Source organism: Sturnus vulgaris, chromosome 5, assembly GCF_052056855.1.
Source record: "Sturnus vulgaris isolate bStuVul1 chromosome 5, bStuVul1.hap1, whole genome shotgun sequence".
NCBI lineage: Eukaryota > Metazoa > Chordata > Aves > Passeriformes > Sturnidae > Sturnus > Sturnus vulgaris.
The window spans coordinates 13801036-13825962 of NC_142247.1; the positions used below are offsets into that span (position 1 = coordinate 13801036).

The 24927-nt window shown below is 39.4% G+C and overlaps 1 protein-coding gene across 20 annotated transcripts in view; it reads right to left on the minus strand.

The window, feature by feature from the left end:
- The window catches only part of SOX5 (SRY-box transcription factor 5), a 614147-nt gene that overhangs the window by 37732 nt on the left and 551488 nt on the right, over positions 1 to 24927 (minus strand). For 19 of the 20 annotated variants that reach the window (XM_088164910.1, XM_088164917.1, XM_088164914.1 and 16 more), the window contains one exon: positions 19686 to 19832. In XM_088164910.1, the coding sequence (XP_088021036.1) occupies positions 19686 to 19832 (147 nt within the window). The remainder of the gene's footprint in view (positions 1 to 19685; positions 19833 to 24927) is intronic. The other variant, XM_088164906.1, reaches the window with a different exon arrangement.

The window sequence follows — 24927 nt, forward strand, 5'->3', positions numbered from 1 at the left end:
ATCATGTACGGGCAATTCTTTTCCACACAGGAGGTTGTAATGTAAAGAAGAAATTTTATAGCTGCCTATTGCTTGTGGAAGTATGACTTAGATGTCTCCAAACACAAGACAATTCTGCAAAGCACTGTCACATAACTTTCCGTTGCCTCTGAGCGAAGCATCTTTGTTATATTTGATTATATTTCTACATTTGGTTGTATTTCTACACAGTTTTGTGACAGTCATAGCAGATAAACATTATCAGAGACATTGTGGACAAAGCTGTCATCCTTAAAGTGATGTTGAAGCCATCCTAGAGGCAACTTGTGCATAAAATAAATGGGAAAAAATCAGTGCATAAAATTGCCTTAGGAGCCTACATACTATACTCAGAAGTGAATTAGGTACCTAAATGGGAGAGTTCTGTTGATCTTCTGGGAGACTTAGGCTGCAGGGTTAAAAATGTCACCAGTAAAACTGGTATTTGACAGTTTTAGAAGGGATTTGTTACTTTACAGAAATGCAAATCCATTGTATTAGAATATAATAGATAAAAATAAAGATAAAATAAAATAAAATTAGAAAAAAATAAAATGCCAGCCAAATAGAAGGGGATTTGTTTTGCTGCTCCCCTGTTTTCAATTAAAAAATAAAGAAGTCTTACAACAGTCCAACTATAATGTTGTGAAATCAGCACTGCATAAAAGTTTTAAATATAAACGAGCCAACAAACTAACCAAACACAGCGACCTTGTGCCAGACAAGGATCCCTGAATAGCAAAGTCATGGATTTGGAAGACAGCCTGAGAAGCAAAGCAAACCTGCCCACAGACTTGTTTCAGTTCAGTCCAAGAGGGTTTGGTTTCCACATACGTTCGATTCTTGACCTCTGCTGTAAGTCTCAACAAAAGGGGCTGGTTAGTGTCAGAGATGGTACTAAAAGCTGCAATGTGCCCTCTGCCCAAAAGAAATCTGCCTGAGAGCAGCACCAGTGCAGAAGGAGCAGCAGCTAGTCCTTGATGGGAATGGCTGGCACATACTGCAAAGGCAGCCTGGATTCCAATCTATGTTCTCATAATAAAGGTTTTTTCAGTCCCATCCTCTTGCCTCAGTCCCTCAACTATCCTGTCCCTATAAAGCTTATTTCCTTCCCTGCTCTGACTCCTTCTCCCTTTTCTCAGCTCTTCTGTTCCCTTTTTTTTAACCTGGTGTGAAGGCAAGGTCCTGTCCAAGTCCACCCTACTCTGGTGGCTCTGATCTCGTTTAATGGGAGTTAGAAACAGAGGAGATGGGGTTTTTTCCCCATTATAGGCATCAAGCAATGAGGCTGTTTGTGTTGTAACTATTCTTGGTAGTAAGAATGCTCTTCTTCATTCAAGTCAGCACAGCCTTCTCTGAAGCCAAGAAATATAAGGCCTTGTGGAAATAATAGAAGTCGACAGTTCCAGAGCTGATAAATGTCATTCCAAATTGCCCCTTCATTCACTTTCATTGTGTGTTCAGGCTAATGGTAAATTAATCGGAGGTCACAGAAGCTTGGTTCTCATAAAGGAGGATAAGTAAACAATTTTCAGCTATTATATATATTTACAAAATGATACTACTTCACTGTTTGGTCTTCGTAACATTTTTACTTCTGTTATTTCAAAGAGCATTCTCAAATCCTTGCTGGAAGTCAAATGCATTAAAAATCCTACATTGCATCACGATTTGGTAATAACTTCAGTAATTTCCTTTACAATAGTGGAACTGCACTGATTTATTCCAAAGAACTCTAAAAAATATCTGGGGGACAAGTAATAACATACAATTGTGTTAAGTGTGTAGGATCTTCACTCCTAGTCAGTGAAACATGTTACTCTTTTCCCTTTCTGCAGCCATAAATTCAGAATCCTCTGATCTTCCAGCTTAAATCAAGAGCTATATTGTCTTCATTATTGATCTGAGCCTGTGTAACCCCAATAAGAATTAAGTGTTAGTCTACCTTTATTTTTTAACTATAAAATCTCCCAGCTAACATTCTACCACATTACAGATTAGCAGAATTTTCCCAATTATGCCAGGGCTAGGTGTAAGACAGCTCAGGCAAGCAAGAGACATAAAAGATAAAAACCAGATGTAGCATCTTCACGTCAGGTAGATGGTATCTTTCAACAGCCAGCAGATTTGATTTTATGCAGTGGATCACAGAATCTAGAATTACTCCCTGCACTCAGTTTTCATTACAGAAAGCATTGATTGGTCCTTGCCTTTTTTTTGAAATGCGGCTATTCTAAGATGACACTGATCAGGTGGGGTTTTTTTCTCAAGCCAGGATTTTTTAAAGTGTTGAAGTCAAACATTTATTTATATATCAGCCAAAACAATTAATGCTGAGACTAGAAGACCCAAAAGGCTTGTAATAATATAAACACAGATGTGATGAAAATAAAATATGATCTTGATTAAAGGTTATGAAATGCCTTTTTAAAAGTAGCACATTTGTCTTACAAAACAAAATACACACACACACACACACAAAATAAATGTAGAGAATAAAGCATAAGCAAAAACATATGAAGGAGGGCTAATAAAACGTACCCACAGAAAGCAAAGCACTGGCAAAGAGATTCCCAACTCCTGTATCACAGCTGTGTCAGAACAGTTGCTGTTTTAGGGAGAACTGATTTGCTTCCCAGGATTGGAAGACTCATTAACCAAAAACTGAATTCAGGGAACTTGAAATCCTTGATTTCCTCTAATTTTTTTTTCCAGGTTGTATCTAGGTATTTAGGGAAAGAATGAACACTTTTCCTACACCAGAATTTGAAGGATAAATAAAATATTCAAGAGCTGTATTTTGTAGCTTCACTCAGCCTGGATTAGTATAACTCTGAGCTGTCGTATTTTAAACTTTAGACACAGAAAATCTCCAAGTTTAAGTGCCTGACATGCAACACAAACAGAAATGCTGCTGGCAAATTGAGTGTGGATCACACTGCTTTTATAAGGTTTGTATGGTCCTTTGAATAGGTAAAATGCTGTGGGTTAACACAAAGTGCTTATTAACATGGGAGGAAAAAATGAAAGAGAGGGAAAAGGATGGGATTTGGGCACAGCCATACAGTGACAGCAGCAGAGCTTCAGACAGACCCAGGAATTCTGACCCGCAGTCACCAATCTTGAAATAGTTGGCTGAAATGATGTCTTTTCTAATCTTTCCATCATGCTGTCTCTATTTACTTCCTCCTAGGATAAAAGGTTAATTCATCTCTATGGAGAATAGATATGGAAAAAGAAGGGGATAAAATCTGATTTTGAGAAACTCTCTAAACCATTTATTAAAAATGGCAGTATTTCAACACCAAGAGCTGAATAAAAGACTGATAGCCCACATGAATGAACCAGTCTCAGAGAATAAAAAAAGGGGAGGATGGGGGTGGGGGTAGTGGTGAGGAACCCAGACGATTCATTAGGATTTGATAATCTCACTCCTTTTCACATATTTTAAGATTAGTGCACTATTAAAATACAGTTACTGAATTATTGTACTGTCATTTAAATCCAAGTGCTGGATTCCACTGTGGCACACGCTGGAAGTCCAGGTTGCAGGGTTTATTACAAAATCATGAACTACTCTGGGTATCATCTGACTGGCAATACAAATGTGCTTAAATGACCTGGCTTAAGCACAGCCCAGCCTGCTCTACTAAAGAGGCTTTTCATGACCTCTGGGAACACATTCACCACATCTTGCTGCCGATTTAAATGACCTTGACAGTACAAATTACAGCCAAATGAGTTAGAAATAAGAAGCCAGGGAGGGGGGTTTCTACAACATTGCCTCTGCCACCTCAACAGAAACAAAGCCTCATTCCCCCACCCTGGTTCTGTTTCCTGGAGATCTTAATTTCAACAGAAATGCAAAATATGGAGCACTTACTGGCATGTCTGGGGCAGAAGACAATGACACTATTGTTGCCTACTGAACAATGCAGCCACTCAGTGGCTTATCCAGACTCCTGCTTATCCAAAAATGTCTAACCAAAATACATAAGAAACCGAGGTGCAACAGCAGAGAAGCAAAGAAAATCCGCTGGAATCAGTGTCCCTCAAGACTATGTTTGTCCACTCACTCATACAAAGACACAGCTTCCTTCACATCCCCTCCCCTTTTTCTGAAGTCACTCATGGTGAAACTATCAGTAGTGATAATAAGAAGCCAAGAGGTAAAGGCAGTTGTGAAACATGCCGTATAAATGAATCATGCTGCTGATATTATCCTCACTGATGAAATAATTGTATTAAATTAAGCAGGGATGTTCACATGACAGGATGGGTGAATTAAATAATGCTCATCTGCAGCTGTACCTCCTCCTGCCACATTCTCAAGTTTTGATTAAGAATAATGTGTCCCTTCCTGCAAAGGTGGAAATTTCTCTAACTACATAGTAAAACAGATACGCAACATAAAAACAGGTATCTTGGTTATGATACAGTAATAGACACAACAGAATTATTCTTCAGCTTCAGAGAAGTCACTTTATCGTATTCTTGCCCACAAGTTTCAGCACTGAAAGTAGAAGGCATGACTAAAGTCTGGTTAGAAAGGAAAAGGCACTAAAGACAAGGATGAGGGCAGTATGAGGAACAATGGTGTTCTTTCTTCTGATTCTGCAAATTGCACAGACCTTTACTTTGGTGATGGTGCAGAAAGATCTCTGCCTGGATTCTTTTCTATACCCAGAGCAGATTTTTGTTTGTTTGTTTGTTTAATGGCGTTGCTTTGCTGAGTGTTTTTTCCTGAATGAGTTTCTCTCAGAAGGCAGGTATTTTCTGGACTCAGGGCATGTTGTCCAACCAAAGTTAGTACTTCACTGATACTGCCCAAATACTCATATTCATGGGACTCAAAACAAAGGGGGAAACTGAGCTGCCTTGTAGTTGTGACAAATACTCTTTTTATTCTCTGCTCTGCTTATAGGGAACTCCTCCATGAATAAATTACTCCCAAAGGCTGATTTACACACTGGGAGGATTACTGCAGAGTCTCCATTCTTGTTCATGGAGAAAAGTGGTACAGGAACATAGCAAGTGAATCTGTTGTGTAGCACCTGGGACAGAGAGGACTTCTCCCTCGGTCTTCTTTTCAACACTAGGGAATCTCAGTGAGGATATTTTCTGGGGACTTTTTCTTCTCAAGAGAGATCCCTCACATTCTCCCTTTTCCTTTTTCTTTACAGGAAGCGTAGTTGCCAGGAAAGAAGTGAGCTGTCATAAAGACTGATCTGCTGCCCTGAAAACCCCAAGCTTTGATTTTGTCTGGTCTGCATGTCGTCACAATAAAAAACCAGAGCTGCTGGGTGGTTTTCACTTTGTATTGAGCAGTGCTGTTTCCCAAAGCTGCATGCAGAATTCCCAAATAGATCTAGGAAGAACAAAAGAGGAGCATGCAAAATGACCTGTTTATAAACATGGCAGGCCCTCAAAGATTCCTTCCCCTCCACCCCACAACCGTTGTATGTGACACACAGCACTGATTCTAGAGCACCTCTTCTATAAGCCACGGAATATGGATGCTGAAATGAGAGAGGAGAAAATACAAAATTCCAGGATCATTTTAGTCCTCCTGCTGTCTCAGACATGGAGGAGTGGGATGTTTCAGTTGCAGGGCAGCCTAAAAGCAGTATCTAGGGGCACAGCTACGGAACTGCTCTTCAAAGTCTATATCCAATGATGACCTGGGGTAAAGGCCTTCCTTTTGTGAAGCTTCTGCATACAGAAACAATTCTTCAAAGGTCTTCAGGAAAGACTGCACTTGGACCTTGCCCTTTGGGGTCTTGTGGAGCACAAGGCAGGCTGCTTGGCCAACAAAATACATGGACAGGACATGCAGCTTAGCAGAATGAACAGACTGGTACATGTTTACCCAAAATTCATTTGTTTGATTTTACAAATCTTCAGAGACACACACTGCAAACCACACTTGCAGCTTCTGGCTGGCTTTGGACTGTCAAAATGCCCAATCATCTTTGTGAACTCTGCTAGTAATCTCCACAGACAAATAGCACAATGTGTTTGAGGAAAGCAGCCAGTCTGAGATTTCTAGGCTAATTTTCCTTGATCACGAGTTTCCAGTCACACCAATCTCTAGGGAAACCCGATGACTTATGGATGGTTATCCCAATCCAGATCCAAACTTCAAGCATTCATTTTCATCCACACAGAAGTAATTACTTAGTCCTATCACCATTCTTCTTCTAATTGGGTATTTGCTCTTCTGTTTGACTGGAACCAGCAGAAGTGAGAGTAGCTCACCACATTGTTGAAAGAGCCCAGTAAGAGGATTTTTCAGAACAGTATGAAAATAAACTGAAGGAACAAAGAGCTTTTAGCATTTACTTGCACCTCATAATGAAAAACCTCCTTCCCACTCTGCATCTCTAAGTGAGTGAAAATTTAACTCAGCAGCCTCATATACAAAAAAGCCTCAGTGAAGCTGCTTCTGAGCAAATCTTGCCAGGTTGGTCCTGAAATGAGAAGGGTCTATGTTGAGGAAAGATAAAATAAGAGCCAATGCAGAAAGACGATTCACTTGGGATTCTCCTTGTCTGTACTTCATGCCAAACTTGCGTCCTGTTAGCTTTTTGCATCTAACTATTGTTCAGCTAAGTTTCTCATTTCACTGCCTCACCTGTTTATTTGGAATACTGTTATTAATGAAGTGCTTAGGTCAAAGGCTCAGGTGGGAGGCTAAGCAGGAGGAGTAATTTAGGCACTGGTCAGCAGGGACTGATGCAGACACTGCAAATCTGCAGGAGAAGATGACAACCGAGTTTTCACAATTTAACCATGAAAATCACATCACATGTAGTAAAAATCATTAGAGTGGATCACAAAATTGTGGAAGGGAAATGATTCTTCCTATGAAGACTGCGTCTCCCAGACTGCCCCCACTGAAATACATGGTGACCAGTAAAGTACAAGAGGAGAAAAATATCACTTCTCCAGTGTAGCATAGGAGTCATTAATTAATTAGTGCTCATAATTACTCTGAGAGCTTTTGCCTTATTTTACAACTGAGAAGAATAAGGTACAAAGTGGCTGAATGGTTTGCCTAATCTCCCACAGTGAGTAAACAGCTGAGTCATAAAGAAGAGCAGAGCCACTCTTCCTCAGAGCAGTGTTTGGGAGTTTCTTTGATATTGTACTGAACCTCCTAAAATGTCCAGCTGCTTCAAAAGAAGTTGCAAAAAAAAGTAGACAGAGGTCAGACAGCTTGATCTGTGGTTATGTATTCCTGAGGTTGTGCTGGGTAGACACTGTAGTGGTCTGTGCCCCAGTTAATTTTGGTTTTTTTTGTAAATCCTTTCTGCATAATTCTGTCCCAATAAAACCCAGAAGGCTGAATGTGTGGAATTGTGTCCTTATTGATGCCCTCTTCCACCTGCAACAAGGTTGTTTAAAAAATGGAAATAGACATTGGACTGGATTTTGTTGCTGCCTAAACTGAACCTTGAGTCACCACCTTCCAAGGAATAATCCCCAGTAAATGTTATGCAGAATGAACAGCAATAAAAACGACAAACCTGAAAGGATGGGGAAAGACTTGGAAGGAAATAAAACAAGGACCTGCAAAGCCAAACAGCATTACAAACTGGTACATTTTAAATGAACAACAAGAAAACAGAAGCCACACTGATCAAAGCCTCCCACCTCCTCTCTGTGGTGGATGACACCTTCGCTGGGAGCACACCACCACCTCTAACCCCACACCTGCAAAAGGAATTAATTTCAAAAAGAATACAGAGCAAAGCGAACCATATCAAAACAAATTAGCAACAGACCCCTCATCCTGATGTGGTCAGACAGGAGAAGCAAAGATGCTCATAGTTGCTAAGATTCAGGGGAAAAAAAAGACAAAACAAAACCAACCCCTCCCCCCAAACGAAACCCCTCAGCTGTTGAAAACTTTAGAAGAAACAAGTCCAAAGACCTTGAAAGAAAAGAGATTTCAAACAGCTTGGACAACTGGCAGGGGGTAAGAAATTCCTTTTCAAAAAACACCTGTGCTTTCTCTGACTTTGGATATCTCCATGTAGACTAGGTAGATTTTTTTACTAAGAGAGGCAGCAAGTGCAGCTCTACGAATATGTAGTGCAATGATAATATACACTGTATTTATTTATAGATACACATAAATGCAACAAAAATGTCAAAATATGTTTTGTAACTGTAGATATGACCTGCTTGACAATTTGTTTTTCCAACTAATAGGTTTTCAAAGGAAAACTATCAACACAAAGCTCATCTGTCTTTAATGTTTGCATGCTATTAACAACATTCCAGATCACAAAAAGCAAAATGATTTTACATCTAGGTCTTGCTGGATATCTTTATGTTTCACCTCTTTTTAGCAGCAAGATGAAATCTAATCAGCAGCTGCAGAAACTGGAGGGAGCTTAAGGTACTGTTGGGAATGTTCAAAGCCAACACATGCTCCTTCAGTAAATACTGCACTCATAGAAGAATTTGTTTAATATTTATACCCCATCCATGATCCCATATGTGGGGTCAACTTGAGAGACCATCTCTTGGGAATGGCTGGGAATTGCTGCAGTCATGCCTTTTTTTAATTGCTGATTCCTTAGGTCATGCCAAAGAGAGAGACTCAGGTTCAGTTCCTGACTTTATAACAAACTTCTCTGTGAATTTGAGCGAGTCACTCCTTATCTGACCTTCTGCACATGATCACTAACACCTTTGTGAATTTATCATAAAATATCACAAAATATAAATCCCAGTGTTTTGCACAAGAGCACTTGGCTACAGAAAGCTAAGGGTCACCCCTTTGTCTCAATTCTCTTACAAGACTGGAGATAATACAACCTTTGACCTATGAAATGGGTTTACTCTATACAAACTGGGCATACATCAGACATGTTTATGAAACTGCATGGGAACATCACCATTTGCAATCCTTTAAGTTTAGTAACTACTACTGATGTTATATATTTATCTCTCTCTCTAGATATATCTATATCTCTATATATATACATATTGACCCTACCTATGTTTATTATTATTTGCTGTTGAATGCAGAATACAAGCAGAGGAGTACTGAAGAAGTATTCAGCCCCCCCTTGGTGAACAGACTTCAGATCCTGTTCCTGATTCACACCAGCAGAAGTGAAATCACCATCAGGACCAGTTTTGGGGCCAAATTGCTGGCAGGCACAATGAACCACTAATTGCTGGATTCATTAGTAAGACTCATAGTTTGTCCCCATGAGATGCTGAACACTTTCAGCTCCTTTTAAAACCTTGCATCTTAGAAATTAAAATTAACAACTGCAAACTAGTATTTTTGTTACACTGTAGAAACCCAGCAGGAATTTGAAGTCAGATCACAGGAATGCTAAAATTCCATTATGTAAAATCAGGCAGATACTTATCTACCATTTCCCTGTTAATTCTGGAGAACATACATGCACCCACACACAATAGCTACTCCATGCTGTTCCTCAAGCCTAAACAATTGGTTAAAATAGTTTTTTGTAATGCTGACAACTGCCTCACAAAATACCTTTAAAATCCCCCAGTACCACACTATTAAGACCAACCTATTCTTTTCAGACATAAAACAAATGTCTATTTAAGAACACATCCAAATGCATTTCCATCACTCAGCCAGAACACTTTTACCTCCCAGAAGCTGACACTGTAAGAGATGGAAAGAGAGACAGAGAGAGAGAAGAGACCTCTAGTCCACCTACTGGCTTCACTGAAGGCAGTGAATCCAGCTCTGGCTCATTTCAAGTAGGTTCAACTGTGTCAAAGGTTACCCACAAGCTATTTCTTGATGATTTATAGCTGATGTCTACAGATCTCCTTTTATTTTAATGATGACTTCAATACAGATGTTAAGATATTCTTTGTCTTCACAGAAGTGTATGAGAGGGAAGTTGACATCTTAAAAAAAGAATTCTAAGAGACTGATTTGCTTTTCCTGAACAGGGCCAGCTCTGGGCAGTTTTTATATCTTATCCAGAAAAAAAAAAAAAAGGAAAAAAATCCCCTTCACCCTTTTCTCCGATACTAAAGCTGCTATGTTTCTGTGACATTTTGGGCACAAATCCTAGAGCATTGACTCAATGTGTATGCCACCAGTTAATTATCATCAAGACAAGACATTGGGACACTTGGTAAGCACAAGATAATTTTATCTTTTCACCCCTACTAACATGTATTTATACACCATTATTTTGCTCTGCTTGAGCGATTTACAAAGTGAGTCCCAAAAGACACCATCATGGGAATCCTTCCACCCAGCACTGAACCACAATCATTTGGGGGTGAGGAACAACAGCACAGGAAAAGCAGGAGCAGGACATACCACATCCATTTGAAATTTCAGATGTCATGCTGGCGAAACTGCTGAGAGTTTTACAAATGTGGGATTGTTTTTAACCTCAGCATTAGTCTGTGTGTGTGAGTGTGCACAGGTCTGTGTGAATGAGTGTGTTCACTTTTCCTGACCCCCAATTTGGTCTCTGCCTTTATAGAAAATATTGAGAGTATAGGCTATCCACTCATTTATGACAAATAATAAACAAATAGAGATAAATTAATTAATTTCAGAGTTTTAATTGCAGACTCTATTTTCTGTGGACATTTGAAACTAGGAGGAGAGCACCCAGAAAAGGAAAGAAGATAATTTCAGAGAAGACTAAGAATGAAATAAGCACAAAAAGGGGTCATTCTGATCTGCAAGCAAAGCAGAAAGAAGCCAACAATTTAGATTAGCAGAGCTCAAGATCGACTAAGGCAACCAACAAGCTAAATTCAAAATATATTAACTTACAGCTGTAACCTGAAGCCTATACAGCTCTTAGCATGGCTAAAGATAAAAATAATCAGTGACCTGGAATGACTGCTCTCCCTGAGAGAGCTACCTTTCGAAAGAAAGAAATTCACAAGAACCCATACAACAAAAACACTCTCCAGAATTGCTACATACATATGTTTTCCTCCTAATTGTACACTGAATTAGAGCTGCTTTACTAATTCTGTTACTGTATTACTCCCTTTTATGGCACACTGCTTCACAGCTTTCTCTGGAACATTCTGGAGATGAATTAATGCACCCCGGAAACTCAACTTGAGAAAGCTTTTTGTGCCAGTTTTCCCATGGATATGTCATGTTGGGTTGTGCTTGTCACTGTGCAGCTCCTGCTGTGCTGTATTAGCTGGAAGTCACATAACACAATGTGGCTGATCCATGACGTGAGATGTCACTGCCCGGCACGTCAGCTGGGAGCCTGTGACAAACTCCTGGGCTTCATCTCCACACACACACACACAGACCCCTTGCTTTGAATCCACAAGTAGTGCTGGCATAGCCACTAAAAAGTTGAAGGAACACTAATAACTTATGAAATAATGCAAAAGTTAAAATACCTCTGTGACATCTCGATTCTAAATTGAAGAATTGAGGAATTATTGAAGAACTGTTCCCATTAGAGACATGGTCTTCCCCTCCATGCACTCCACGTGTCAAGATATTCAAAATTCTTCTATCAAACACTTTTTTCCTAATATTTTTCTTACCAGTTCTGGCAATAGCTTATCCTTTCTCTAAAAGCAGCAAGGAAAAGCGTAGCAATTTGAAATGAAACAAACAGAAACTAAACTCATTCATTAGCACAAAACATACACATTTGAATTCACAGTCTGACAGCATTAATGGATAAAGACACATGATTGAGACTGAAATTTTAAACCAGTTTCATGTTAGATCCTGTCAATCAGCTTGTCTGCCTCACTCCCTAATGTTCTCTCTGGATACTACTGAAGCACTTTTACTGAGAGATTCTGCAATAAAAAGTCTAATTCTGCTGTGAAGTATTTACCCTTTAGCAGAATTGTCAACATGAAATTTTCTATGATTTGAGACTGAAAATTAATCCCACTTTAATAAAAAAGTAACTCATAGATTAATTTTCTTAGCTGCTTTCTAAGCCTTTGAGATAGATTTATACCAATCTCTAAGTTTCAGGCATGACAACATGAAGATTTTTGTTTAAATGAGATTCTTACATACTCACAAGACTTCAGGACCTTGGACCTTAAGGAGGCTACATTATAAAATCACCACACGTAGCCACACTGCTTTGAAAAATACGGGTACTCTAAAGTGATGCTTTCCACATAATGTCTCTGAATCCCTCTTTTGCAACAGCTCATTTTACACTGAACAATTCAAACTGCATTCTGTACAACAAATGTGTAGTTTTGAGAAACCTGAGTGAAATAGTTGCCAAGGACTTCATATAAATCTAAAGTTAATACTGATCTAAAAGAAACTGTCTTGTTGAATTTGAAAATGAAACAGATTTTTCCACTCTGCTGCTAAATTTTGCTTCTCTTCAGTTATCCACAGCTACCAGGGATTAGAGATTAAAATATTTCAGATTAAAATATTTTTGGAGCTCCCTTGTTACATGATTATCATTCAGCTGTGGGTACAGGAATACTTACTGCAAAACGTATTTCTTTGCTGCTTAGTTTGAATTGCATTCTGTCAGAACATGTCAAGAGGAGCTAATTTCAAATCTAGCATGTAGCGTGGATACAAACCACCCTTCTGCAGACAAAACAAGCAGTTTCTGGAAGCTGTCAGACTGATCACATTGGAACTTTATTCAGTCACCTCAGAAATTCCCTTTCTGTGTTGGAAAGGAGTTTTACATTTGGTAAAAGGCAGCTACACTGCTGTCCACTACACAGGCCTGCCAACACAGCCCCTGCACTTTTTTTTAATTATTAACACACATAGTGAAATACTCAAACACTTAATCTGAAGCTGCAAAAGGGAAGATTTCATTCCTGACGTGAAGTACCTGGCTCCTTTCTAGAAGTATCTGGGAGAGTGAGAGCTCACTGCTTTGTTTCGAGCTCTCTCCTAATCCACGAGAGAGGTACTTTGCTACACTACTACCACTGGCACAAGCCTGGGCTCCTGGAATGAACACATCCCTTGATTTAGAGACTCTTAACAGCCCAGAGTCTAAAAAGCAAATCTCTGGAATAAACCTTTAATAACAATTTCATATTTTGAAGGAAAGTATACATTAATCTGATATTGGTATAACTTCCTGGTTTGGTATTTATATTTGACTTAGAGCTAATATTGGTCCCTCATCTTTTCAGTGCTGCTACATTCAGCATCTCCCAGTGAAGAACAAACTTCATGTACTTCTCCTCATGGCTGGCTCCCCTTCTACAGCATAAAGACCTTCTAAATATTTTCTAACTCTCCCCACGGATCAAGGCCACCCAAAATGCAAGGAGTATTAGCAAAAACCACTGCAACCAGAAAAATATTTTTTTTTCTCTGTTGCATTATGCAGATCCAGATTGCATGTCCTCCTAAAGCCCTTTTACTGCTATTTTTAGGACTTAGTGTACAACCGGCACCACCAGCTCAACAACTCTCTCAGTAGCATTAAAAAACCCTTGACTTTGTGACACTGTTTTCTTATTTGGGACTAATCCAGTCTCTTCTTGCTCTTTCTCATTCCAGCTTTGTTCCAACCGACAGAAGAAGGGCAGTTCTGTCAAAAAGCTTTTGAGAAGTTAATGCTCAGGTATTTCTAAGTAACAGGGTAAGGTTATGAGCAGAAACCAAATGCCAGATCCTAGCACTCCTAAACACAGGGATTCTGGAAACAGACTCCTGAAAGTCACAGTGTCTGCTGGAATACCTTGGTGTATGAAGGTATGAAGTCAGTGATGTGGATCATTTAAACAAAAATAATGAGGACTACTACCTGCTGCCCATCCCACAAATTTTATTTATTTATATCAGGTTTAGAAGGTATTAACAGCAAAGAACAGCAGTGAACTAGTAAGGACACAGTACTTGCTTTTTACCAATTTCCTTTACACCTCTGTTGTTCCCTGTCTGATTTCTGAGGAGCTCTCTCTCAGGAATAAAGCAGTCTTGCTTGATTTGTGTATCTCACTTTTGTTTTGTGATCAGAGATTTTGGAGGGTTTTTTCCCCTTTTTGTTATATTTTCTTCTGAGTTTTCACTATAAAAACTGTGACAACTGTGACTGTGAGCCTGACAAGGGTTAATTGCCTGGCAACTCTGCTTGCGAGACACGGTTGTGCCAGAGAGACATGATATCAGGAAAGAAGAGATGTGGACAGCTAATCTGAAAAAGCATCCTAGGAGCCCCTCCACATATCTAATTTATTTTTAGGAAAGTAAGGAGGGGTGTTAGGCAGGCAGAATGCTGTGCTATTGCTGCTGCTGCTGTTTAGATACTGCTATTAACATTACTTTTATTGTTTGGAACACATTTGCTATTTTAGAAAAGCACCTTATAAGGTTCCATTAATACTCATCATTTTACTGTGCTCCAGAAAATGGTTTAAAGGGGCATTGTTTATATGCCTGCATGTCATATATAGGAAGAAGAGCAAGGAAGAGGAAAACAGCTTCAAAGATTCTGTCACCAACTCCACATTTTACTATTTAGGTCAAAAGCATGGGCAGCAATGAGAAAGGCTCCCAGGTAAAGAGATTATTAACTACAAGAATGGACAGGTAGACTGAAGACAGAGTACAGCACAGATGAGGTCTCAGTTTACATCTCTATACTCATCACTGCATCTGTACTGTAAACTTTTCCTTGATTATCTTATAGCTAATTCTGACCTGTCTGATGCTCTGGCAAGGAGATTGCGAAATGCAATCAATGAAAAATGTTTTTTGTTTTGATGTACTGATGTATAATATTCTAGTGCTAATTGTTATTCCGGTGCTGAAAAGATTAATAGATTAATTTAGTAAGGATTTTTTAAAATCCGTGGCATATAAAGAATTGTGTCCAGTGTAGAAATTCTCAAAAAATAGAGGAGCTTACAAATGTTGAAGATAAAACTTCTGTAAATATAGCCCCAGGGTTTTATCAGGGATGCTGTTTTACAACACTTTAATGAGAATTAAAGTCCTTCATTCTAAAATACCTTAGTACTCTAATGAAAATAAGGATGCCTTAATTTCCTGTTGCTTGGACAGGCACTCAGCAGCTGCTGAGCTCTCCAAGCAATAAACAGGACAAGGGCTGCCATTAGTGTACAGGGCCTAACATGTCCTGTGGGTTAGTTTCAGATAGGTTCCTCATCTCTGCTCTTCAAGGATAAGAATTTGTCCCCATCCAACACAGTCATGGCCCTTTGATTACCTGTACATAGTAATTTTATTATTTTAATTTAAATTAGATGCTTCCCATTAACATGTTCAAAAATAGCAGCTCTGATGGTACAAGGAATCTGTATGTCCACTTTTCAGCCAGGCTTCTGCCACACTCAGAGGGATATGGCGAGTGAGTTGATGCAGCTACGCACATAATGGGAAATAATGTTTTCCCCAAGATCTTCCCAGGATAAAATTCCACATTCTGCACCATCATATGAAAGGGAGAGATCAGAGAAAGGGAGACCTTTGCACCCAGCTTCATAGGGCTGCTTATGGTAGTGACTGAAAATGAAGTTCAAGTCAATAATTTGTGTTAAGTAGAATCAGAAATATCATATAGCTGAGTTTTACGGGCCTTTTTACTGTTTTAGGGCTTTTTCTTCTTTCCTTCAGATGTCTTTCTTTTCCTTTTTCATACTATATTTTAATCTTGAATGAAGAAAGCTTTCCTACTAAAACTACTAGTCCCATCATCAGTTTTGACTGGGACAGAGAAATCCACAACCCCATAGCTTAATTATTTTTCCTAGTGAGACAGCCTATGGCATGTCTGAATTAAAATGCCCATTTCCAAAGGCTCTTATTCTTTATTTTTTCCCTGGTCTCACACAGACTTGGTAAAAAGTCAGCAGTGACTCTGTAGTTCCCTGACCTACCCTGGGTGAGAACAGAGCAAGCACACCTTCCTCCCTTTCTGTCCTTCACATGCTGCAACCAGGATGCAAGACACAGCTGGTGCATGTGGCACCAACTGTAGCACCATCAGCAAACACTCCTCAAAAATGGAAGAAGTTCTTCTGGAGAGACTCTGGCCACCTTAAGGCCCATCTGCACAAGCACTAAAACTTACAAAGACCATTTAATTGTTGCCTACAGGTGACACGAAGAAAATTCCATCAGAAGTGTTCACTTTGGTGATCAGATAAAGTGAAACTAAAGCACCCTCTTCAGTTAGAGATTCAGATCGATATTTGTCTGAATATTGTAGCTGAAGAGAAACTGATTTTGTATATCCAGCTGCTTAGTGCTGTTTCTGGCTTGTCTGAAACACATTTCCTTTCCTTGTCACAACTCCCAGGTGCTACTGCTGAGCAAATGGTAGCATCACTGCCAGAAGTAACTGAATAGAAAAAAAAATTGATTTCGACAATCTGTGTGCTCTTGTTATTGATGGAGACACAACTGTGAGTAGGGTTAGGGCTGAGGTCACAACAAGGTTAAAAGAACAGTGCCCAGGAATTCTCTCCTGTCACATTTCACACTGAATTGCTCCTGTTTTACAGCAGATGCTACAGACAATACACTGTGCTCCATTAAATATGGGGAATCGTTTAGCTACATTTACAAGCTACACTGAAAATTCACTCTAGAATTACTGCACTTGAAAGGTTACATGGAAAGGGCTAGAATATTGCAGCATGCAGGCACTAGGTGCTATATTTATCCATGCCACATAAAAAGCAAGAAACAAAGACAGGAATGAACAGGGCCCTGACCATTTACAAGTGAGGGTGAAATTGTTGTCCTTATGCAAGAGTATGAAGCACCTGATCTGAAGCCAGTGAAGACTAGAGCTATCAGGTCAAAGTCCTGGTAGCATGCTAAAGGTCGCAGTTCAGATAAACACAGTGCCTACAGCATTGCTTTATTTTATCTTGTGCATGGCCCTATACAAGCAAGAGGCTTGAAATGAATCACAAGATGAGCTTGAAAGTTATTCTGCCTAATTCTTACCTGCACCTCTGCCTGATCTCTCCTACTTGGGAGCCTGCAACCACCTTGAACACCCAACAGGGCAGCATGCAAGCATTTACAGGATCAAAGGCAAAATGTGATTAAGACAGACTTCGGAAATCCAGCACAATTTGGCAAACTTCAAAGATAGTTGCCTTTCAAACGGGTTGTGGAGGAGGCCTTGGTAAATTTGAATGGTATGATTAGCATACCGGCTGTTTTTAAAACTGCTCAAGAAGAAGCTGTGTTAAAATCCATTTCCGCAAGACACACGCATTTTTCTTTTGGACAGGCTCCACTAGCTCTGTTTCTTAAATCAGTTTTTCTGGCATGGATTTCTTCTTGGAAGAATGTACGACACCAGCTCAGTTTCCTAACCAAAACTTGACAGAATGTGTGCAGCACAGCATAATGGCATCTCTACTTCATGGCTTCCTAAAAGTTACAGTACAGAACCCTCGGAAGTGAATTTGACTGAATTTGACTATTCCAGGTCACATCTGCTGAAAGGCGAGCAAGATGACAAGAGATGCCAGGGTAGTCTGTCCAGCACAGTGTTCAAACACTGGTGAGGGCCACTGATAAAGGGCTTGCCAAAACAGGAGTTGCCAAGGTCTTAGAGGAGTTTCAGGGATGTTTTCAAGTCTTACTAGATTTAAAGGATGATCCTTGGCAAACTCCCCCTGATGCTTCTCAGCATTTCTAGAGCCAACAGTTGTTCCATCTGCTGCTGAGGCTGACTTTGAAGAATCCTTGCAAAGAGCAGCACACTAACTTTAACACTAAACAAGAGAAGAAAAAGCCACAGCTTTTCAGAAGTGACCTAGATGTTTGCCAGTAGCTTGACACACTCTCAGGTAAGGCTGTCTCCTTGTCTCCAAACACTTGAGTGTATTACCAAAGCTGTGCCAGTGTAAACTGTGGGCTGAAAATAGAGATTCAGTAAACAGCATCTACTGAAAGCTATTCTAAGGCATTAAGTTATGTTCATTTGTGGAGGTATGATGTACAGTAAGAGTGAGAAAGATCACCACAAACTAGCTTCAGGAAGCAAATTGCTAATAAGGATTAAAAAAAATATTTTAAAAATGTCTGTGAAACTCAAGACATATTCCCTCACGACAGTTAGAAAAATTAAATATAAAAAAAATCAGCAAAGAAAATAAACTTTTGGGGCTGTTGAACACAAACAAGCTTTGAAAAAGCAAAGAAAGGTCCACACAGACACAAATGAAGGCGTTTAGTTCCAACACAGAAGCTTCAGTTTCTGCCATTGTGATGGATTTGCCAATGTGTTTTCTGAGCCAGGCCACTGCACTATTGTGTAAGCTTAATTCTAATTACTGTAGGCTCTATAAAGGTTTCTTTATCGTTTAGTATTATAAATAATTGTGCTCCTAGGCTGGGGTTCAAAGCTCAGAACAGCACCCGCACAACAGCTCAGGCAGGTCAGGTGACCTTTCTCCAATTCCCATCTCTCTGGTGCTGAGGACAGACAAAGTGATATGTCTGTCATACGCCATTACCATTAGAACAGAATCTTGTTCTTTTATTACAACTGAACTCCGCCGGATTTCTCAGCAGGAATGCTAAGTGAAATCAATGTCTTGGATTTCCAGGCTGAGCTTGGAGGTCACAGCCACTCTATCATTTCTCAGCATTATCCCTTCCCTCTCTCTCGCGCTCTCTCAGAGCCTCCAACTGGCACACAGCAGATTGAAAACAGCATGCAGCACAGGACTTACTCTGCACAATTTTACAGCCTTTTGGAGCCCCCTTCCTTTCCTTTTGGCCCACTTTTTTTAGTTTATTTTTTCCCCCACTTTGCAAAATAAGTTCTGTTTGTCTCCTATGGAACTGCAAGTCAAAGGCACCGGAACACCTAAAAATATGAAAAAGCGATAAAACAAAGGCGAGAACAGAGCTGATCTCGACACCTGCCACTTAAAAACAGCTATGTTCCATCTTACCAGCAGATGTGGCAGGGCTTGTAATCCTGCAATTGCCACAAAACACACACTGTGCCCCTTAAATCTTATGAAAAAATTCTCCTGCTGCAAAGGAGAAGCAAAATCAACACTGAGATTTTAAGTGCAGGAGACCTAAAAGCTGCCAGCCACACACACAGGACCCCCCTTGTAAAATGCACAAACTTGGTAACTGAATACTTCTTAAAAAATCTAAAGCCCAAGAATCTACCATCAAGTATTGCACAGCTCTGTAAACACAAATCATAATCTTCTTGCTCTAAGGGAAGAGGCCGAGCCAAGGAAAAGCCACAGGAAGTCAGAAGGTCTACAGTAAGGAGAGAGAAAAGAGACAACCTAGAGGTTGATTCATCAACACAGCAGCTACTGATTTCAAGCCATGTCTTTCATTCTTTGAACGTGTATCTCACTGAGATGACAATGGTATTATTTATTTGTCTGGTTATTTTTAATCTGTGCTGCTTTACTGTTAGGGTAAAAACAAGACACTACTGCCAATTCAAGGAATCTCTCCTGACATGATAAAGGACATGGACAGCATGCTAGAGGCACTAACAAAAAGGAAGGACACATTTTTTATCAAGCTCTTGCTGTCACCTAAATAGGACTGCTTTCTCCCTGCTTTCCTTAGCTAAATTCTTCCTAGTAGTTTTGCAACAACATCCTCCCATTCCAGGGAGACATCCTGGGAACAAAGCTCCCTGCAACTGAGAGGCACAGGCCTGGTACAGTACCTTGCTTTTGGGTGGAGGGCTGTTTGTGCTCTTGTCTGTGTGGATGCTGGTAGGGGACACGGCAGCACCAAGGTTCCCCTGGGGAATGCCAGGAATCTTGCCTCCCGGAGACACTTGCATCGCAGCAAGTTGGGCAGCATACAACTGCTGGAAAAACAGAAAGAAAAATAAAAGAAAAATTGGGGTGGGGGGGAAGACAGGAGAGAAATCACCAATAAATAAATAATGTTCCCAAAACTTCTCCTATGGCAGATGACATATTTTCCTTCCAATGGGTATTTTTTATTTAGCACATGCATGTTTCAAGACATGAATTGTCATCTTCACTTTTGTGACTCATTCCTCCAGGGATGAATGAGAGACGTCACCATGAGAAGTGTCCCAGCTTCCCTTTGTGTCCAGGGATTCGAAGCAGGGAACAGAAGCTAATCCCCACGGTTTGCCTGAGCTACTGGACAATCCTTCCTTTCCTGAGACAACACAGGCATAAAAGTATTTCCACCAGTAATATGCATCAACCTCTGTGAAACACATATGCTGTTGGATGTGATGGTCTCTGTGCTACCATTTTATGATTCCTTATTTTATTTGTTGTGCTTTCCCTGCTTTTCCAGGCTGTAAGGTGTCTGGGACAGGGAATGTCAAAATTTTATTAAGTAATTACTGTAGGAGTTCACTCTCAGATGGGTTGGGGAGAACCACTAGAGTCAATATAAATATACACATACCAATGGTAAAGTACTGTCCATTAACTGCTAGAAGCCCCAGCTAATTCTAAGAACCTTTCTGTGATAGATGCAATGCAGACACAGAGTGGAAATGTTTTTCTCTTCAAAACTGAACCAGTAAGGCACTTTAAATACATATTTTATTATTAACATGTGAATACTTATAATCACAGTCATCTGTTTAAAGTTAAGCTCTACAGTAAGAGTTCAAGAACAGAGGTCAAAAGCAGTTAGAAAGCAGGCAAACTGAAAGTGCCTGGAAGCCCCCTGACCTCCTAATAAAACATGGAGAAAATAAACATAGTGGGCAGGAGAAGCAACACTAGTTGCTGCTCTGTGAACAGAGAGGAATTCCCAAATCAGGAGCCTAAGAAAGCAGGAATGTACTAACAAAGATTTTCCCTCCTCAGCCCCAGCATCCACTTCCAGGACTCACACTAGTGCTTGTGTGAGTACATGTGTAACACTGAACAAAGATACTCTCTGCCTGCAAGTGCTAACAGAGCTTCTGAGATGTAATATGACAAGGGATAACATGCAGAAGTACGAAACTGGATGTGAAAATACAGGGTGGCTTCAATATAACTAAGTCAAAGAAGTCCTGTTAGTAGTGCTTAGTTGTTTCACTGTTGTTTCCCAGTTAATTTTATATGCTGATAGAGGAATGAAGATTGGAGGGCACAAAGAAATGCCAACCCAAACCAGAAAGTCTGAAAGAGGAACATTACATGATTCATTACATGATTATTCCACGTGGATCTGTGCAAAAGATCCAGAGACATTGCTAATGTGAGCTCACAGTACATAAGCCCTTAACTTGATGGAATGGCTCTGAATCTTGGACAGCCCTGAGCATCATCCCTCGATCCCCTGGACAAACTCTTCCCTTTGCTGGTGCACAGTCCCAGCCCTCTCACACAGTTAAAAGTAGCTCTTTTAAGTATAATCATACACCAGGCTCTTACTTATTTCTTTTTCACTCTGTTCTTTTCAGGCTCTCCATTATTTTCAGTTTTGAATCCTTTTTATTTCTTTTCTCTACTTGGATCACTGCTTGATCCTTACTTTTCCATACATTTTAATCACCAAGAATCCATCCCATTCTGCCTAGTCTTCCTCTCTTTCTCTGTCCTCCATTCATTCATCTGCTCTCTTTTTGCCTTTTCCTCAAATTTATTTATTCATTTACCCCCAGCAGGTCTGAGCCAAATAGATGCAAATAACTACAGATAAAGTAATCAAAAACAACCCAGCCCCAAATAAGTCACTGATTCAAATGCATGTATTTATCAGTTGAAGCTCAAATCCATTCACTCTTTCTAAAGAAGCCCAGATTCTGCAGGGAGAAAGGAACAAGGTCTCTGTGAACTAGGGAAGAGCTACAGCAGGCAGTTCAATGACAAGTAAGCCAGCATTATACATGAATTAATATACCAGAGGGGCAATGGTTGTTAAAGAAATAGGATACATGACTAGGGAACAGCTCAAACATAATGGGACTCTAGGGGTGAAAGAGCAGATCTAGGAAAAGCTTTTCCTTTTCTTTTGCTCCCTGGTGAAAAATTGACAAAACAAATTTAGGCAACTATGAGAAAAAGACAATAGAAAGTCAAATGGCCATTAGGCAGGAAAGGTTCAAGCTTGCTGCTAATCTATAGATTAGATATCAGAGACCATGTCTAGTCCACATAAAATGGGGTAAAAATAACAATCAGTTTGTTCACTTGGCAGTCCTGAGCCAACTGGAGATTCCTGACAGGCCATACAGGGCCTGATGAGGACTGGGCTTTACAGAAATTTCTGGGGAGGAAGACTTCCAAATGAATCTTTATCCAAAGATGTAATCACGAGAACTGAACTACATGAAATACATGCTCAATGTGATGCCCAAGAACCTGCACATCTCACACATTCCAGTGGTCTATGAGCAATAGGCAGAAGCCAGTTCCTCCTCACAGTATTGCCATCAGCCACCTTTCTGACAATGCACACCAAGACTAAATAAGCACGGGGAATGAATTTTTCTATGCAAGAGCCCAGAGGAAAGCCTTATTTTCAGGCGAAAAAATAGAATATATGAAATTTCAAATGTATGCCTTATTGTCACTTCAGGGATGGACATACCCGAAGAGAATGAAACACGAAGTATGGTGTGGAGTAGCCTGGAAGGAAGGGTGAAAGAAAAATCTATAAAGCCTTAATTCATGCTTTTTAAAACCTTCTGTCTTCCTGTTATCAGATTCAACATCTCACCTCAATTTGATTTATTTTGAGAATTAAAACCAAACATTAAATAAGATTTTATATAAGGTCCCTTGGTAGAGTCCTCTCTTAAAAGTCTCTGTCTGCAACACAAACCAACTTCTTTATTTGCTATTTAACAGAAAAAGCTGTATAAGGCCCAGCTCTAAAATGAAAAGCATGTGTTTATGAAATTGCAAGGGTCTGAAACCTATTTAACCAGTAAGATTGCTCCTATATCATCCTCCTATTAAAAAAAAAATGAAATAAATACACAGCACACAGCACATTTCTTAAACTTCCACTATTTTTGAGCTTTTGCATTACTGAACTTTTCTATTCATATTAAATGTTTCAGGACATGATGATCTCTAGCTTATACCCAAGGAAAGGGCAATGGTGAGACCAAGTGCTGTGAAATAAGATGGCTAAATGACAATAATTTGTGCATTCATTTAATGGACAAACTGAACTCCAACAAAAGAAAATTTCCACCCCTGCTTCCCCACTGGCTTCGGATTTTGGAACAATCAATAAATCTCTGTAGAAATCTTCAACTATCATCTAAAATGCGCCCTTATATCCTATACAGTAATGAAACCAAGACTCAAAAGTGCAAGGAAAATGATGATTTTCTGTATCACTCCTGTAATACACTGGGTTTGAGCCTCTTAATTTTTAGCCCAAACAGAAACTGGCTAAGCCATTTCCACCACCATCAGCTAACCTAAAGAATCAATGTCAAATTCTAGCACTCCAGGTCATTTTGCTGCACCTTATACAGGACTTTTTATCTATAGGGTCTTGACTGCTTTATTGTGACCGAGGCATTCAGTTGCAATCAGTGAAGCACTACAGCTTTAGGCAGGTTTATTTTTGCTATATATAATAAGTAAGGATAATATTCTGAACTTAAAAAGATACATAATACTTCTTCAAGAAGGCAGAATTTGGCTTCTGAAAAAGCAATTAAAAAATAACATCTATTGTTTGTTTATAACTAAATGATTATGTTTCGTCTCCCTTACCCATGTGCAATATTGCATGTTTTGTTAATCTTTTCTCATTAACCTCTTATGAAAATCTGCAAGGAAGCAAAACCATCAGAACAAAAGCACAATTTGATTCACTTTAAAATAAGCAGGAGGTGTTAATTTTTTAATGCTGCCCCTCTATTCTTAAGGTATTAAAGAAAAAATCCCCTTTCTCCCTAGGTCACCACCTAAACCATTTATAATTCTTCCAATATATTAAGCAGAAATATTCTGAGCTGAGCTCTCTAAATGGACAAGTTCTAAGAGCTCTTGGCTTGATGACTCTGTAGTACATCAACAGCAAAGCCTTAACGTTAGGCCAGCTTTGAAAACTTTCCCCTTGGGCATTGTTGTTACACGTTAACAATGCTCATTACTGCTTGGAGGGTACACTAAAAATGAATTCTAGTTCTATTAATACAGAAAATGAGAATGAGATTTAATAGCAATTTTAAAAAGGGTTGAACAAAGTGCTAGCAATTACACAGGCAGAAATAGTTGATTCAAGCACCTATAGGCATTTGGATTACAGTATTATCTCTTATTAAAATATTTTTATTAGTGAACAGTGGAGATTAAGAGCTGTTAATAAAAAAAAAAACACAGAGAGAGACAGGTGGTAGTGGGAACTGAATCAGTTACTGCAATAAATTTATTTCTAATACAGTGGTTTTTCAGTGAAGATACCACAGCTATGAATTTACAAACCACTGTGCCTGAGTGTTTGAACTGTTGACTGATCTACCACTTCAATTTCTTTGTCATTCTGAGACCCATCATTAAAAATATACACATGAATGGCCTTGTTCTTGGCTTTTATTTTGCATAATCAGGAGTGGGGGGGGAGGAGGGAAATGGTATAAAATGAGACTCACTCAGAATACATGAATTTCATTTTTCTTTACCTCAACATTTATGCTTACATAAGGCACGACAACTTTGATTAAGGCAGAAAGAATTTTGCAATTTTGCCTAATTTTGAATCTGTTCAGGTGGTTTTTCAGTTGAAAAGAAATTCACTGAAAAACATTTGATATACATCCTACTCTAAGACAAGTTTTTAAAATTACTAGCTACATAGATAAAAGCTACAGAAATTAGAATTAAAGCAGCACTCATTAGTGATTGATAGCAATGCTTGCTAGATATTCTACAAAATAAGTTCTTCATTTACATATTTGAAATGCCAGATTTTATTTTTGTCCGACTTTCCTTCAAAGATTGTTAGTCAAACATTTC